The sequence below is a fragment of the Jaculus jaculus genome, chromosome 2 (genome assembly GCF_020740685.1).
Source record: "Jaculus jaculus isolate mJacJac1 chromosome 2, mJacJac1.mat.Y.cur, whole genome shotgun sequence".
Taxonomy (NCBI): Eukaryota; Metazoa; Chordata; class Mammalia; order Rodentia; family Dipodidae; genus Jaculus; species Jaculus jaculus.
Window position 1 is genome coordinate 122268785 of NC_059103.1, and position 16947 is coordinate 122285731.

General features: G+C 36.9%; 1 protein-coding gene and 1 non-coding gene across 3 annotated transcripts in view; one reads left to right on the forward strand and one right to left on the reverse strand.

The window, feature by feature from the left end:
* Rb1cc1 (RB1 inducible coiled-coil 1) overlaps positions 1 to 16947 on the reverse strand; it is a 75229-nt gene that overhangs the window by 19961 nt on the left and 38321 nt on the right. For both annotated transcript variants that reach the window (XM_004653365.2, XM_004653364.2), the window contains exons 8-15: positions 14894 to 15064; positions 11611 to 11795; positions 11236 to 11422; positions 11074 to 11155; positions 10933 to 10994; positions 9473 to 9576; positions 8915 to 9041; positions 6927 to 8821 (exon numbers count right to left, since the gene is read on the reverse strand). In XM_004653365.2, coding sequence (XP_004653422.1) covers positions 6927 to 8821; positions 8915 to 9041; positions 9473 to 9576; positions 10933 to 10994; positions 11074 to 11155; positions 11236 to 11422; positions 11611 to 11795; positions 14894 to 15064 — 2813 coding nt within the window. The remainder of the gene's footprint in view (positions 1 to 6926; positions 8822 to 8914; positions 9042 to 9472; positions 9577 to 10932; positions 10995 to 11073; positions 11156 to 11235; positions 11423 to 11610; positions 11796 to 14893; positions 15065 to 16947) is intronic.
* Positions 10674 to 10775, forward strand: LOC123459083. Its single transcript, XR_006636005.1, has one exon. It is a non-coding gene; the product is annotated as a U6 spliceosomal RNA (small nuclear RNA).

A 16947-nucleotide genomic window follows, 5' to 3' on the forward strand; every position in this document is an offset into this window, starting at 1 on the left:
ATTGTACAGGTAAGTAAACCATCAACAAAGTCAATAGACAACCTACTGAATGGTAAAAAAAAAAAAAAAAGAAAAAAGTCTTTGCAGCAATACCTAAACAATAAAACATCAAACACTCCAATCAAAATATGGAGCAGTACCCAAAACAATACACGCCATTGCTAAGTCTCTTGGTTTCCAAAGGAATAGATGGTAAGACCCTATTGCTGAAGACTCCACATGCTTGGGCTGCAAGGTCACTGAGAAATCTTGCTGGAGCAAGCCTTAAGTTTGGCCAGCCAGGCCAAATAAGCCAATGGGTGCAAAATAGTGGCAAGTCTGTTATGGGGGGAAACCAACCACCATCTAATTGGATGGGAGGCCAGAGGAAGAACAGTGGAGCTGGCCATCAATGTTCTACTCCAACCACATTTCATAGCACCATCCTTCTTAAACTTAGCAATAGAGTAGCAACTACCTGGGCAAGAAACATGAATGACAGAGTTCTCAAAAGAAATCAAGTGACCAATCATTATTTTAAGAAATGTTCAACATCTTTAGCCATCAGGGAAATGTAAATTAGCATCACTTGTGAGAACAGGATTCATAAAGAAAAGAGTAACAATGAATGCAGGCAAGGTAAATCATTTTTGGTAGAAATGTAAACTGGTGCAGGAACTATGGAAATCACTGTGAACATTTCTGAAAAATAAAAATTACCATATGATAAAGGACTCTATTCTACAACAGGGATACTTGTTCATCAATGTTTGTTGCCAAAATCTTCACAATAGTCAGGAAATGCTACCAGCCTACATGTCCATCAACTTGGGAATGGATAAGGAAAATGTGACACACACACACACACACACACACACACACACACACACGAATGGAATTCTACTGAAGCATAAAGAAAAAAAAGTATGTAATTTTCTGGAAATTATACTAAAAGGTAACCTAGGTACAGAAGGACAAATCCATGTTCTTTTTCTCATACACAGGTCCTAGCTTAGAAACTACATATGTGAACAAGAGGGTGTAGAGACCAGGAAATTAAAAAGAGGTTGCTAATATGGGAAATAAAGATATTTCAAGGGAGAAGGATTAGAAAGGTAGCAGATCTTCAGTAAAATGAAAGTTAAAGAGGGAATAATGAGGGTTGCAGAGTAAAAACAGGGTAGGGGAAGTGCTCATCACACTTAATATGCATTAAGAATAAAAAAATACAAACATCTCATTCAATAAGTGACAAAAATAAGTACCACCATCTATTATTAAAAATGCAGGGAGGAGGACTAGAGAGATGGTTCAGCAGTTAAAAGTGCTTACTAGCAATGCCTGATGGCCTGGGTTCATTCAATTCCCCAGTATCTACATAAAGTCAGGCACACAAAGTGGCGCCCATGTCTGAAGTCTGTTTGTAGTGACTAGATGCCCCAGCACACAGCTTCCCATTCTTATTCTCGCTGTGCTAGGCAAATAAAAAATAATACTACTCAGAAAACACAGGAAGGGAGGGGAAAAAGAAATTTGTGGAAAATGACTATGAGACATCTCTGAAAATGGGAATGCAATGCAAAGGTTTTAAATCCACTTAAGTTCCACTGCACTGTTTCCTTGTTACGTTGAATGTGTCAATGGATACTACACATTCATCTTTGTTCCACAGGTTCATGAAAAGGCAGGCATGGAGACAGACATGAGATTATATGGGCTCAGAAACACTGATTTCTACACAGCAAGCAACAAACACCGAGTCTCCACACTACAGAAGTCCCATGGGAGACCACCTGTTAGCAGGCTGACAACAATGGCTCACAGCCAACATGACATGGACACCAATCTTTTTTCCACAAGGTCTTATTGTAGACTGACCTTCCATGTCCAAACTCCTATTTCAGTTAAAGCCACTGTTGCTGAACTTTAAAATGTTATTGCTTCAGATAATTGATAGTGAAAGATATAGCCATGATCTCATGCTACTGAAGTCACTGATCTTGCTACATATGCAAATTCCTAGAACAGCTGGCCTTATATCAATTGTGGACCAATCGATGCTAGACTTACAGTGTGACTGACACATGGCAAAGATAGTATTTCAATGGAGAACATAACATAAACCAGAGACCACTATGTGACCATTCTCCCAGTCAGGCAGGTTAATAGAAATAGAAAATATTGTATTACACCAGTGAACACTAGACAAAAATGTATCATTTCGGATAATGTTGATTTAGAAAGGCAATTTACTTTCACAAAGAAATCTGTGTTTTTGTTTGTTCGTTAGTTTTAATAAGAAAACACAACCAGGATCCCAGGGAGAAGCAGGTTATGCTACCACTTGGTCACTGAAGACCACTCGTGGCACTGTTATACAAACGTAAAAATGTAAGCTGCTGTAGAAAAGACTTAACATCACTGTCTTTGAGAAACATGCTATTCCTATAGGGAAGAAAAAGAGGACTATTAATGGAAGTGAGCTTTCTAGGGTGTTTCATGGCATTGCTGTACCTAGTGATGATATATATATACATATACATATGTATATGTATATGTATATGTATATGTATATGTATATGTATATGTATATGTATAATCTTCAACAATATGAGAGAATGTCTGAAAAGAAGGGCCCTGGAGAGGGTGGACTGAAGATTAACCTTTTTTTTTTTTTAGCTCTGACCTATAACTCACAGTATTCAAAACATGTGCTGCCCACATTGAGCAGTTACTCAGGGAGACCTACAAGGTCCCCAAAACAAAAAAGGCTTCTATAAAAAGCACTTGATTACCTGCCTGAGGCCATTGGCAAGAAACCACATGCTGCTGACACAGACTATATGGAGACCTGGCTAGAATTTGGGGGAGTTAGCCTGTCTAGTGCTGGAAAGTTCTACATGAGCTACAGAGAGAAAGTGGCTAAAAATGGTATGAGCAAGCAGTGGTCTAAGCTACTTAGAAGCAACCAACATGACAAGAAGCTCACACCAGTGCAATGGTGGCACACAGCCTTAATGGGTATCCAATGGCTTTCTGATTGGCTAAGAGGTCTGCTCAGCATAAAGGAAGCCATACCTGGAACTGGGATAGAACTAGGTGAGAATGCTATGGAGATAAGTTTATGCTCTCCAGCGTCAAACTGCCATTAGTATAGTTGGCTAAAAGAAGAGTTATATCCAGCAAACTCTCCCTAAATAAATAAAGCTTATTCCATTTAAACTATGCTGACTTTACTCTCCATTGAAGAAGCTATTTTTCTTTTCAAGCACGTAGAAGACCTGAGGAAATAAACCACCCCTCACATCTCTGTTAAAGCCCAGGTGAAACCACAGAGGAACTGGGGAGATGAACAATCGTGCTGCTTCCATGGTGACCCTGCCAATCAATGCCAGGGTAAAGGTGACAGATACTGAGGAAACTCAACACATAACAAAACAGAAATCCAGAGGCTCCTAAGAGCTCATCACTGAAGTAGACTTAAAACACACCAATCAAGGCTCAGGGAATTTTGTGGAAGAGGCAGAAAAATTGTTAAGAGCCACAGACTGAGTGAGACATCATGCCCAGAGGCATTCCCTCACCACCAAAATAACAGACTGCTGCTCCTTCAACATATAACCCACAACCCCTTGGGGAATATCTGCAACCCCATTGATGAGGACCCCCTGCAGAACAGGGGCAGGGAGGACAGAAAAGATGGTGCCAACACATTTTGTGTCCATACAAAGTACACTCTTAATAAATAAAAAGATCATATAAATGATAAAAGAAAAAGAAAAACTATAGCATCCAGGTCTGAAGGTGTAGCTCAATGGTGTGATGCTTACCTACCATGTACAAACCTTGGTTTTGGTTCCCAGTACCACAATCAATTCATTCATCAATAAAACAACCCACCATACAGAATCTGTATTACACATCATATCATTTATAGCTATCTCTTCAGAAAGAAAAATTTAAATCATCCTTATCAGGTAATGAACTAACACCAGATAAGGCACTGGCTGAGGAAATAAAGGGGGAGAGTAATAGAATAAAACAGCAAATGGTAATTAACTTCATATTTTAGTTTTTAATGTTGAGAATTTCAGGTTGTAAGAGAACAAAAAGTGAGAATCAATACCACGTGTTTACACTAGGAAGGCTGGAGTGACACATTATTTTGAGCTATACCTTTGAGGAGAGGGTAAGTGTATCTTATACAATGTAAGGGACAGAAGTTACATGTAGTCAAGCAAATATGATACTGAAGTGTTTTTATTTTGTCCACTACAGGAAAAAGACATATATACTACTAAATTTAAAGCAGGGTACAGTGTTCAAGTGCTATACATTCTTTCCTTTTAGGAAACTCCTTTTAGGAACTTATACATACTTTAACGTACAGATTCTACATTTCCTGGAATCCTTTGTGGATGCATTAAGTATTCAATGAAATGAATACCTGCCAAGTGTGAAAGGTAGAAGAGAGGCTCAGGTGTTCTACAAGTGGTTGCAGCCAGTTTATAGTCTCAGTGGCTTCCTAGCCAACAACTGAGAAGGGACTTACTACACATTAAACCAAAACACTAGTGCCGGCAAACATTCCTGAATGATGTCGCATCTTTCCAGTGAGGCATAGAGAACCATCAGCTTGGGTAGTGCTTCCATGTCTGGTCTTCCTGATACATCACTTAAGAGTTTGACAAAGATGTGACCAAGATCCTCTCTGACTAAATGTTAGTCAGTTTCTTCTATGCTGTCTAGAAGAGGCTCCAACCATGACATTTATTCTTCCCTGGCTTGTACTGTTCAGCGGTAGTAAGATGGATAAACCACACAGCTATCAGGTTATCACTGGACTGCTCTCAACATCTGATCGAATTCGTCATCCCTTACATTATCACTTTCATCTGCCTTCAGAAAGACTCTTGTTTGGTCAGTTTGGCCACAATTTCATTTCTCCTATTGTTTTTTTTCCCATTAAGTTCAGACCCGCACCCTTCTCTCTGGTATAAAATTCACCTAGTCCATACTATACACAAAGTTCAATACAGATGTTTTATTTCTCCTCCTGTGAAAGTCCAGAATATAATCTGTTCTTCCCACTTTGACATCCAATCTTTAACATGCTTCGCATAGCAATGACTCTGCTGACCTTCCAAGTTTGTATGCATTCACACGAGTGTTAGTCCTCTAGAATGCCCTCCAATTCCCCAGGAACACAGAAAGAACCATTTTTAAACCAGAAAAGAAAGTTTAACTGCAAAAGAGTTTAAAAGTATTACACAGCAGACAATAAAGAGTATTTAAAAGTGCTAAAGCTAGAAGTAAGGATTGAAATCACAATACACATACATATACACACACACCAAAAAATATATTCACTTCGCGAATTAATGATAGCACTAATTAACATAATGATTGCATTCTAGAAACTGTTTATTGGACCACAAGATCCCATCACAAAATTTTAAAAGCTGGATACTAAATCTATCTTTTGTGGTAGTAACAGCAAACAACAATAACAAAAATTTAAGAGCAGGGCTGGAGAGATGGCTTAGCAGTCAAGGTGTTTGCCTGCAAAGCCTAAGGATCTATGCTGGACTCTCCAGATCCCATGTAAGCCAGATGCACAAAACGACACAAGCACACAAGGTTGCACATGCTTACAATATGGTGCACATGTTTAGATTTCAATTGCAGTGGCTGGGGGCTCTGGCATGACAATTCTCTCTCTTTCACATAAAAAATTTAGCCAGGGGCTGGAGAGATGGCTTAGTGGTTAAGCGCTTGCCTGTGAAGCCTAAGGACCCCGGTTCGAGGCTCGGTTCCCCAGGACCCACGTTAGCCAGATGCACAAGGGGGTGCAGGCATCTGGAGTTTGTTTGCAGTGGCTGGAAGCCCTGGTGCACCCATTCTCTCTCTCTCTCTCTGCCTCTTTCTCTCTTGCTCTGTCACTTTCAAATAAATAAATAAGAATGAACAAAAAAAAAAATAAAAAAAAATTGGCCAGGTGTGGTGGTGTATGCCTTTAATCCCAGCACTCGGGAGGCAGAGGTGGGAGGATCACCATGAGTTCGAGAATACCTGAGACTACATGAGTTCCAGGTCAGCCTGGGCTAGAGTGAAACCCTGCCTGGCGGGGTGGGGTGGGGGTGGAGGGGGCTGTTTGTAGAACATTTAAAAAGCCGGGTGTGGTGGTGCCTTTAATCCTAGCTCTGTGGTAGGAGCATTGCCATGAATTTGAGGCCACCCTGAGACTACATAGTGAATTCCAGGGTTAGACTGAGCTAGAGTGAGACCTTACCTCGAAAAACAAAAACAAAACACACAAAAATTAAGAGCAAAAAAAAAAATCTAACTATAACTACATTATCATCTTGAATTTAAAAACATTATCTTAACAACTAGGGAAAGTAAGTGAAACTATAGTTCTAACAATAACCACTAGGCATATTTCCAATCCATAGACAGAGCCATTGCTAAACAAAACTCAGAAGAAAACTTTTCTTTAATGCATACATTATAGGTCTACAAAACAACAGTAATTTCAACTGAAGAATTTCATAAAAACTACAAGTCAAAAGAAATTTATGTTTCAAATTTTCAAAAAAAAAGCATTTTTTCTGAAATTCCAATATGTTATTTTTTAAAAACTTCTGTTCACTTTGGTAGTTCAGGGCTGGCCTAGAACTCATTCTGTAACTAGGTTGGCCTTGAACTAGCAGTAATCCTTCTGCCTCGACCTCTCAAATGCTAGAATGGGTATGAGTTACACACCTAGCTCTGACTGTTCTTTAAAATAACTATTTATAAAATTTAAAAATTTTTTACTTTGAAAAAATATGTGAATTCCTATATTTAGCTACAAGAAATGAATAAATCAAGATAGTACAATTAACATGCATGTTTAAATCACAAATATTTTGGTTTTGTAAATCCATAGTATCGTTAATTCTTACCTTTTGGCTATTTGATTCTCAAGATGTTTAACTTTTTCTAGTAACTCTTTCTCAATAAGTTCTCTCTCCAACTTAAATTCTTTTAGTGCAGTCTGAATAGCTTCATCCCTTTCACAATTAAGCTTCTGAATTAACTGCTCTTTGTCTTGTTGGTGCCTCATGACCAACTCCTCTTTGTCCTTCTCAAGGTTCTGGATAATAGCTTCGTAGTTCTCTTTTTGATGCGCTAGTTTTTCATCTTTTTGTTTCTCCACAGCACTCAATTCTGAGTCTAATTTACACTGCAGCTCAGCTATTTGTTCTCTAAGGTTTTTTTCTATTTCAAATGCTTGATGATGCAGAGATGTTACATTGTCTAATTCAGCTTTAAGTAGAGTAGACTCTTCTTCATGTCGACTAATTAACTCTGAAATGCACTGATCTTTTTCAAGTGTCATTAGAGTTCTTAGCTCTGATAAACCCACCTGATAATTTTCATTATTATCTTGAATCTTTTGGTTCAGTTTACATATTTCTGTTCTTAAATGTTCAGTCTCTTGTTCAAGGAGAGATTTCAAAGTCTCTTTCTGCTGTGCTCTGCTTTCTTCCAACAAATTTTTTATTTCATCTGTTTCTGTTTCTTTTAATGCAAGTTCGACTTCTAATTTACATCTCATATCTGAGAGATCAGAAATCTTGAGTGTTAATTCCTGAAGCTGTTGTTCTTTCTCTTGGATAGTTGTAGCATGAGACACTAGTATCTGATCAATTCTTTGTTGGTTTTCCTCTTTTAACTTCTCCAAGGAAAATTTGTGGTCTGTCATAACTTTCTCAAACTCCTGTGTGTGCCTGATGTGTAGTGTGTCTTCTAACTCTTTCAGGTGACTCTGCTCTAAGCACTGAAGTTCTGCTCTCAGTAACTCCATCTTCTCATCACTTTCAACATGCAGCTTTTTTAAGTCTTCTAACACTACCTCCCGTGACTGCTTTAGCTCTTTAATTTCACAGTTTTGAGTATGCATTATATTCTCCATCTCTAACAACTTCTGATCTTTTTCATTCTGCATGGAGATGACAGTTTCTTTTTCATGTTTAACCAAAGCAAATTCATTATCTTTATTTTGTAAAACCTCCTCAAGGCATACTAAATCTCCCTTCAATTTTTTAATTTTCTTCTCATTTTCTTGACATTCCTTTACTACTGCATCAAGTTTGTCCTCATACTCACTTTTTAAAGATTGTAGTTCTTTTTGATGTTTTTCCTTTAGTGTTATTTCTAGAAAATATTTTACTTTTTCAATAATGTTTCTTATTTCTACTGTTATACATTTTAAAGAATTTGAGAAGTCACACTGTTCTTTTTGTACAAATGTTCTAAAGTGGCACAGGTCTGCCTTGATGGTTTGTATACTTAAATGAGAGTCTTGTGCAACAACTCTACATTTTTCCAACTGGGCATTCAAAGAAACATGATCTCCAAAGCCCTCTTTACCACATACATTTGTATCTTGCATACGTCTACTATCTATTGCATTTATGACTGATGAATAAAGTGATTCAACCATCATTTCTGGACTTTGTGGATCACTTATTGGATTAGGAGATGATAAATTTTCTTCTATCACAAATTCATTCACAGCAGACATGAAATCTGATTCAGGACTTTCTGCTAATGAATCCAAGTCTAATGAAGCTTGATGAATAGTTTGGTTTGGGTGGGGTATAGTTTCAAAATCAAATGTATGTGCATCAATGCTATCGGGAGACAATTCTTCTAAGGGACATACTGCAGGACATAAAGGATCTTGAACAGTGAGTGGAGGAGGAGTTCTTGGTGAGGTAGTAGTTGTTATTCCTATTGTACTTTCTATCCTTGGAGACGAAGCAGACTGTGGGGATGCCTGACTCGTGGAAACCTAGAAGACAGAAAGAATTTTAAAGAGCTATAACAAGACAAACACTTTTTACTACTTAAAATTTATTGGGGGGAAAAAAAAAACTTAATTTGCCTTTTGTTCATTTAGCAGATCTGTAATGGTCTGTGACATTTCATCCAAACTTTGTGCTGCTTTTACCAAATTATGTAGGGCAAGTACATGTTGGTGCAGAGGTTCAAAGTCACAAAGCAAGGGAATCCTGTAAAAGAATGAAGCAGAAAATGAGATTTCTGGTTTCTTCAGCAAAAGATAGGTAACTGTGAATGAATTATTTCACTATGCCAAAAACTGAAGAATAATCATTCTTACTCAAACAATGTCAGGAACATTGGAAAAAAGCCTATGTAATTAGTAAAGGGATAAGATATAAAGTTCCCCCACAGAATGCCAAGTCAGAGTAGCTAACAGAAATAAAACAAATTCATATAAAGTATAACTTTCGTTTCCTATACTTTTGCTTTCTGAATATTTATCTTCCCTAGATAATTCCTTTAAGAGTCACAAGAGGGCTAGTCTGTCATAAAGCATCTTGGTCCTGTCATCTGAATACTGGGTGCTAGTTTTGGCACCCCAAATACAATGAAAACATTTCAAGATTATAACTGAAGTTAAAATACTGGTTACATTTACCTGAGGAATGGCTGAACTTCTGTAGGACAATATGATTGGAGAAACTGTAAATCTTTTAATGAAATATCTGGAAGTTCACAGTCAAACTTTCGAGGCTTCTGGGTCTACAAGAAAAAGAATTAATAAAAACATGAAAGATAAATTTACATAAATTTTCTTGCAATAACAAAATTAAATAATAAGACACTGGTAAAACTGTATGTATAAATCATCTGAACATAAGGGAAAGAATAAACAATACTAAAACAAAAGGCCATTCAAAAAAGGCATGGCATTTTTTTTTTTTTTTTGGTGGGGGGGAGGAACTTCTAATATGATTGTGTCACAAGCTACAGCTTGCTTTCCCATTTGTTTTAGACATAATTTAATGGAAAGTCTAGTATTTTCATGAACACTAAATAAAACCACCTGTTGCATTGTGTGCATGCTGCAAGTCTCTATTTTTTTTCCTGACCTACAGAGTGATCAAGGAAGACCTCTCTAACCTGACCTTTTCCTACAACCAGACAATAAGCTTAGCTGCTGTAACATGCGAAGATTTTCCCTTTCTGGTCAACATTTCTTTTTTTTGCTCTTCTCTTGACATTTCTACTACTTTTTCAAAAATGAAGACTTTTGGTCAATTTTAACTTTTACATTAAAAATGTTAATTGTAATTTACTACAATTTCCTTCTTTATAGTACTGGTAAGAATAGAATCTTTTAAAATAATTCTAATTATTTTAACCACCAATCAGGTAGATTTAGAGACGTCAGGACGCTCTTCACAAAGAAGTTTCTTAGTTAAATGAGTATGTGAATAATGTGTGTGTACTTATTCCTATGAGATGCTGCATATACAGAGACATAGTAAAAATGGGGGGTACAATCTCAAATTTCTTTGATCATGTGAAAGTTTCTTCTTACTTAATAAAAACTAACAAAAACCCAGATAAAATTGGTCTTAACATATACTATGTTTTTCAAGTTTAATTCTTATGAACATTTATTGACAAGTCACAGTATTGTGATTCATTAGAACATTAAGTGTGTGGGGGGGTGCAGGGAATAATGGGACAATAGTAATGACAGAAAAATGTAAGTACAAACAAAATCCCTCAAAATCTGTTCTTCTCAATACTGATACCCTATGAGCTATCCTATATGGTGAAGACAAGATAAAAAACAATGAATGTATATTACTTCAAATTTTATAGCATGGGTTTGCTTTGACAACACGTACACTAAATTTGGAATGATAGAAAGAATAGCATGGCCCTTGTGCAAGGGTGATGCCCAAATTTTTGAAGCATTCAATAAATAAATACAATGCTTTATGCCAGCTTTGATTTTTAAAGCCAAAAACTTTTTTCTGCTAATTTACTCCTATCACAACCAAGTATGTTTTTCATAAATGTGTTTGTTTCTGGAAAGAGCTTTAGAATACAAAAATAAATGAATCATTAGAAAATAATACATACACAAAAGGAAGGTGGCCAGGAGTCCAGTCCCCTAAATAGACGGTTTCTTAAAAATGACTTCCCTATATAAAGAAATTAAGAACATGGTTACTTTAGAAATTATCGAAAGCCAAAAAGGTAAATAAGTCAACAGACACTTACTGAATAATTTCCCAAAGGATTCCCTTTTTGACTTTTCAGCTTCATATAGTCGCTTTCCATCTTTGACTAAAGCACCTGCCCACTTAAAGAGAGGAAGATGTATTATTAACACATACTAAATTATTAATGTTCATATATAATAAAACAATTTGAATTGCATACCTCTCTGTAGTGTTTAATGAACATTTTTCTCCTTACAACCTCAACAACGGCTAGGCAATACATCTGAGGAACTGTGCTAAGAGCCTCAACAATTTTGACTCTTTCTAACAGCTCTATTACAAGGCGGAGCAATGCTTGCAATTTCTCTCCATCCTGATCAGCATGAAGCATCACAAAGCAACACCACCTACAGAGTAAAATCCATTATTTTTAACAGCCCCGAAATTTGCTAAAAATCTTATAGATTACACTAAAGAAATCAAGCTATATATACTCTACTCCCAAAACTAAACAATACTTCAATAAAGTATTGGTAAAAGGAAGAGATAAACATCAAGTCTAAGACCCAAAATTCAAAATCATGGAATCACTTACTTCAGTCTGACATGTAAATTATTTGCTAGCTCTTGTTTGGCAGTGGTACATTTCTGTTTAATATCCAACAGTTTTCGATGGTTTTGCAACATAATCATCAGCTGATTTGCATGACTCAGGCACAAATCAGGTAATACAGATGCATCCTTCAAGTTTTCAGCTCTCATCTGATTAGCTAAAAATCCCTTTGAGAAAAATTGTTATATGAGTGATAAGAGCATTCAGTTAAGAGAAATAAACTCATCTCCTTTCAAAGATTTTAACATCCCCTTGGGACCAGGGAATACCTCAGTGATAGAATGCTTTGCAAAACTTGTATGAAACCAAAAATTTGGTTTCCAGAATTAAAAAACACATTTCAAAAGTACTAAAACCCCCTATTTTAAAGTAATAGATAAACTGATAAAACAAATCCTAGAATTAAATATTTGTTAATCTAGGTTGGTTTCATTTTCTACACTTAAAAAAAAAAAACCCTTGAAGTCCAAAAACACTTTATAACTTAACCTAGGACCCACATAGTAGCAAAATTAGAAATACAAACAATAACTGACAAAGGACAAAGGATTGACAAGATTATCGTTTCTAGAACAAAAGAGGGCTAGGAGATGGCTCGGTGGGTAAGACTGATACAAGCATGTTTCAGGCTACTTAAGTTTGATTCACTACAACACAGGTTAATAGCTGAGTGTGATCATACAAAGCCTGGTACCCCAGTCCTGAGGGGAGCAAAGACCAGAGAATTGTTGGACTCCAGATATGATCAGCTCTGTGATCAGCAAGCAACTCTAAAGCCAGGTACACACCTTGAATCCCAGCACTTGGGAGACTGAGGTGGGATTGCTGAGTTCCAGGCAGGCCTGGAGGTACAGAGTAAGTTCCAGGTTAGCCTAGACTACAGTGAAACTCTACCTTGGGGAATAAAAAGTAACAGAAAAAGAAGCAGCTCTGTCTCAAGGATATATGTGAATGTGTGAAAAGGACACCCAATGTTCTTCTCTAGCCTCTGTACACCTCCACATAGATGTGCATATAACACAAAGAGAAAGGAAACTTCTCAAATCACAAGTCAGGAATTATGGACCACATGTGAAGCACAAATAGTTCTCATTTACTGGTAATGTTACACTGAAAGTTTGTCTTTATGTAAGGCATTACTGCATTAATAGATAATATTTAAAGTTTACAAACACCTCAATCTACTAATACCACTAATGGAGAGTATGTCTATGTACTAGAATATGCATATAAAGACAGGTCTATTGGGCTGGATATGGTGGCATGCACATATAATCCTAGCTCTTTGGAGGCAGAGTTCAAGGCCAGCCAGGGCTACATGGTAAGACCCAAGTTGCCAAGGGCTACATAGCAAGATTTGTAATGGGACATTCAAAGATATCTGTGATACAGAATGTTTGATTACTAGTCAATGACCATCAAAAGAAGTACACTTGAAATTATATTGCCTTCATTCTACAAAAGGTTAAAAAAGAATGTCTCTGAAAGAACCACCGAAGATTAGAAATGCAAATTTTTGCTGTTGTGTAGCTTGTGGTTTTAGATATGGAAATTCTGTCATGGGACCAGGATCAGAAAACATCCAGAAACAGAAAAGTTGTGTAAGTAGGAAGGCTCTGCTCTGGTAATATCCCAATACCTAAAGAGACCATGCTAAGAAAAACAAGTCCAAGATCCTATGCAGCAGCAGAGCAGGAAATAAAAAGCTAGAGACCAGAACTTATGGTGGGGAAGGGCAATGCTATAAGTTACACATCACAATAAGGTAAAAGCAAAGGTCCTAAAATGGGATTAAGATGATTTGTGATTATAACTGCTCTTAGTATATGCCAAAAGTAAGTATAAATTCTCTTAACTTTTAGAGAAATACAAGATTTAGGCTTCTCAGACTTTATTGCTTTGGTTCTTCCTAACAAAAATAAACACATTAAATAGCAAGACCACAGGAAGAAAAATGTCAAAAACAATAGAAACTTGGCACGTAAGCACATCTGCAGTACCAGAGGCAGCAGGGAATGCTTAAAGGAAAGAGAATAGGAACTGTGTATGAATGACTGAAAGTGGGAGGGAGGCAGCAGTGGACAGAGGATGGCAGGTATAGCATGAGTATGAAATTCAAACATTTGGTATTAGGTCCTTTTACCACATAATACTTGCCATGGTGGGCGTAATACAAGTGACCATGAGTTAAAGGATTAGCAAATTCTTTAGGAATTCATATTTTCTTCCATCCACTAAACTTTAATTAGTTGCCTTTTTCATTATTTTAAAATTTATTAACTTGAGAGAGAAAGGGGCAGATATATATTGAGATAATGGGTGTGTGAGGGGCTCTAGCCACTGCAAAAGAACTCCAGATGTGCATCTAGCTTATGTGGGTACTAGAGAATGGAACCTGGGTTCTTAGGCTTTACAGACAGGTGCCTTAACCATTAGGCAATTTCTCCATCCCCTCCTTTTGAGCAAGGAGCAGGAGGAAGTACTAAAGTGCTTATTACAAGAATATTTTGTATAATATTCTTTGAACACATTACAAACTTGATTTTTTTTCAAAGCCATGGAAAGCACTATCATAATTCATATTTCAGGTTTTGTCTCACTTAATTTTTATCAAATTTAACCATTAAGAACATTTCCTCGCTAGGCACAGGAATAGTCTCCTTTAATCTCAGAACTCAGGAAGCTGAGACAGATCAAGTATAAATTTAAGGTCAGCTTGGGCTACATAATAAGATTCTATCTCAAGCTCCAAAAATAATGTGCCTTTATTCTTCATTACATAAGGCATATTATATTATAAATATGAAATGTACTACATAGGCTCGTGTTGTGATCAATGGTCCTAAGCTGGTGATGCCAATCTGGAAGTTTACAGAACTTTTGGGATAAATGTTTCACTGGGAAGTAGGCCTTTAAGTTATACCCCAGCCTAAGTGTAGACCCTTTCTCTGCTTCTTGACCATAGAAGAGGTAAGGTGCTACCACATCTACACCCACTGCTCTCGGTGAGATTTCTGATGGATCTACTCCACCCGCCTTGCTATCCTTGGATGATGGACAGTACTCTAAGGAGCAGGGACTCAAAATAAACCTTTTCCTCTAAAACATTTTCTAGGCTACTTTGTCATGGTTGCAAAAGAACACATGGAACTAATAATGCAATAGTCAAGGAGAAAGTACAGGCCAAATATATACACTGCATATAAAATATACATAGTAGACAAACTATATTTTTTTTTTCCTAAGAAAAGTCAAAAATGGGTACCTGAGCGAGCTCTTTCTGTTCATTTACCAGTCGGCCACAGCTAGCAATCATCTGGTCCAAGGCATACAGCCGATCTTCAAGCCCTTTAATAGCTTTCATGTTCTGATTATCAAGTTTGGCAATAGTCTGATGGCATTCTACCATAAATGGCTGAATAATTTTTGGATCAAGCTACATGATAAGAAATGCAAATGAGTAAGATTTCCAAAAGTTTAAAACATTTCATAATATTCTGATATACACATTTGTTTTAAATATATACAAGAGTTCAGCTGGAGTGATGGCATATGAAAATTTAATAAATTCTATTAATCTAGAAAGCTTAGATTTGAGCATGTGTTACTAATTAATTACTCATCATGAGCAAAAATTAATTTTCTTTTTGTACCATTACCTCAGATGAGTACACAAAAAATTGAAGGAGTATTATAAAATATCACATTAGAACTAGGGCACAAACCAAATTATAGTCCCTCAATCCTTATCAATGTAAAACTGAGAAATCAAACTGCTAAGTAATTTATGGATGCCGGGTAATTCAGAATGTCATTGCTGGGAAAAGTTCTGTGATTTCAGACACTAAACTCCACAACTAATTTCCAGAGATAGGTATTTGAGCTTGGCAGTTGGAAATACATGTTATAAATCCCAGTGGAAATGGGATTAATTGGTGACACTTAATGGCTTTAAACAGAAAGCATTCAACTTTGGCAAATTCCTTCAGCTACTTGGGAGGTCCAGGCAACAGGATTTCAGTTCAAGTCCAGCCTGGGCAACTTAATAACATCTTGTCTCAAAATAAAAAGTAAAAGGATAAAATGAGATATAGCCCAGTGGCAGTGTTAGTCTACCATGTGCAAGGCCCTAGGCTTAATATTCTAAAATTATATACAGGATGGGACAGCTCTGATTGGAACAAACAAAATCTTAGTTATCAAGATTAGATGGAGTGGGCTGAAAAGAGGGCTTAGTGGTTAAGGCACTTGCCGGCAAAGTCAAAGGACTAGGATCAATTTCCCAAAACTCACATAAGCCACACAGATGTACAAGGTGGCACATGTATCTCAAGTTTGTTTGCAGTGGTTGCAACCCCTGGCATCCCCATGCTCTTTTTCTCTAATTGTCTTTCTCTCTCTCAAATAAATAAAATATATAAATAAAAATATTTTAAAAGGGCTGGAGAGATGCCTTAGCGGTTAAGGCATCTGCTTGAAAAGCCAAAGGATCCTGATTGGGTTTTCCAGGACCCACATAAGCCAGATGCACAAGGGGGTGCCTGTGTTTGGATTTTGTTTGCAGTGGCTGGAGGCCCTGGCATGCCCATTCTCATTCTCTCTCTTTCTCTCAAATAAATAAATAAACAATATTAAAAAATATATTTTAGGTTCTTAAAACAGCTAAAGATTGATCTACCATATGACCCAGCTATAGCACTCCTAGGCATGTATCTGAAGGAATCATCTCATTTCCTTAGAAGTACATGCTCAAGGATGTTTATTGCTGCTCAATTTACAATAGCTGGGAAATGGAACCAGCTGATGAGTGGATAATGAAGATGTGGCACATGTATACAATGGAGTTCTACTCAGCGGTAAAGAAAAAGTTATGAAATTTGCAGAAAAATGGATGGATCTGGAAAGGATTATACTAAGTGAGGTAACCCAGGCCCAGAAAGCCTAGCGCCATATGGTCTCCCTCATATGTGGATCCTAGCTACAGATGATTAGGCTTCTGAGTGAGAAGGAAAAAATTCAGTAGCAGAGGTCAGTAAGTTAAAAAGGAGATATAAACGGAAGAAAAAGGACGAGGAGGGTACTTAATAGGTTGGTATTGTATATATGTAAGTACAATGATTGAGATGGGGAGGGGATATGATGGAGAATGGAAATTCAAAGGGGAAAGTGGGAAGGCGGGGTATTACCATGGGGTATTTTATAATCATGGAAAATGTTAATAAAAATTGAGAAAAACATTGAATTAAAAAAAAGAAAAATGAAATATGGGCAGGTGAGATGGCTTAGCAGTTAAGGTGATTGCCTATGAAGCTATAGGAC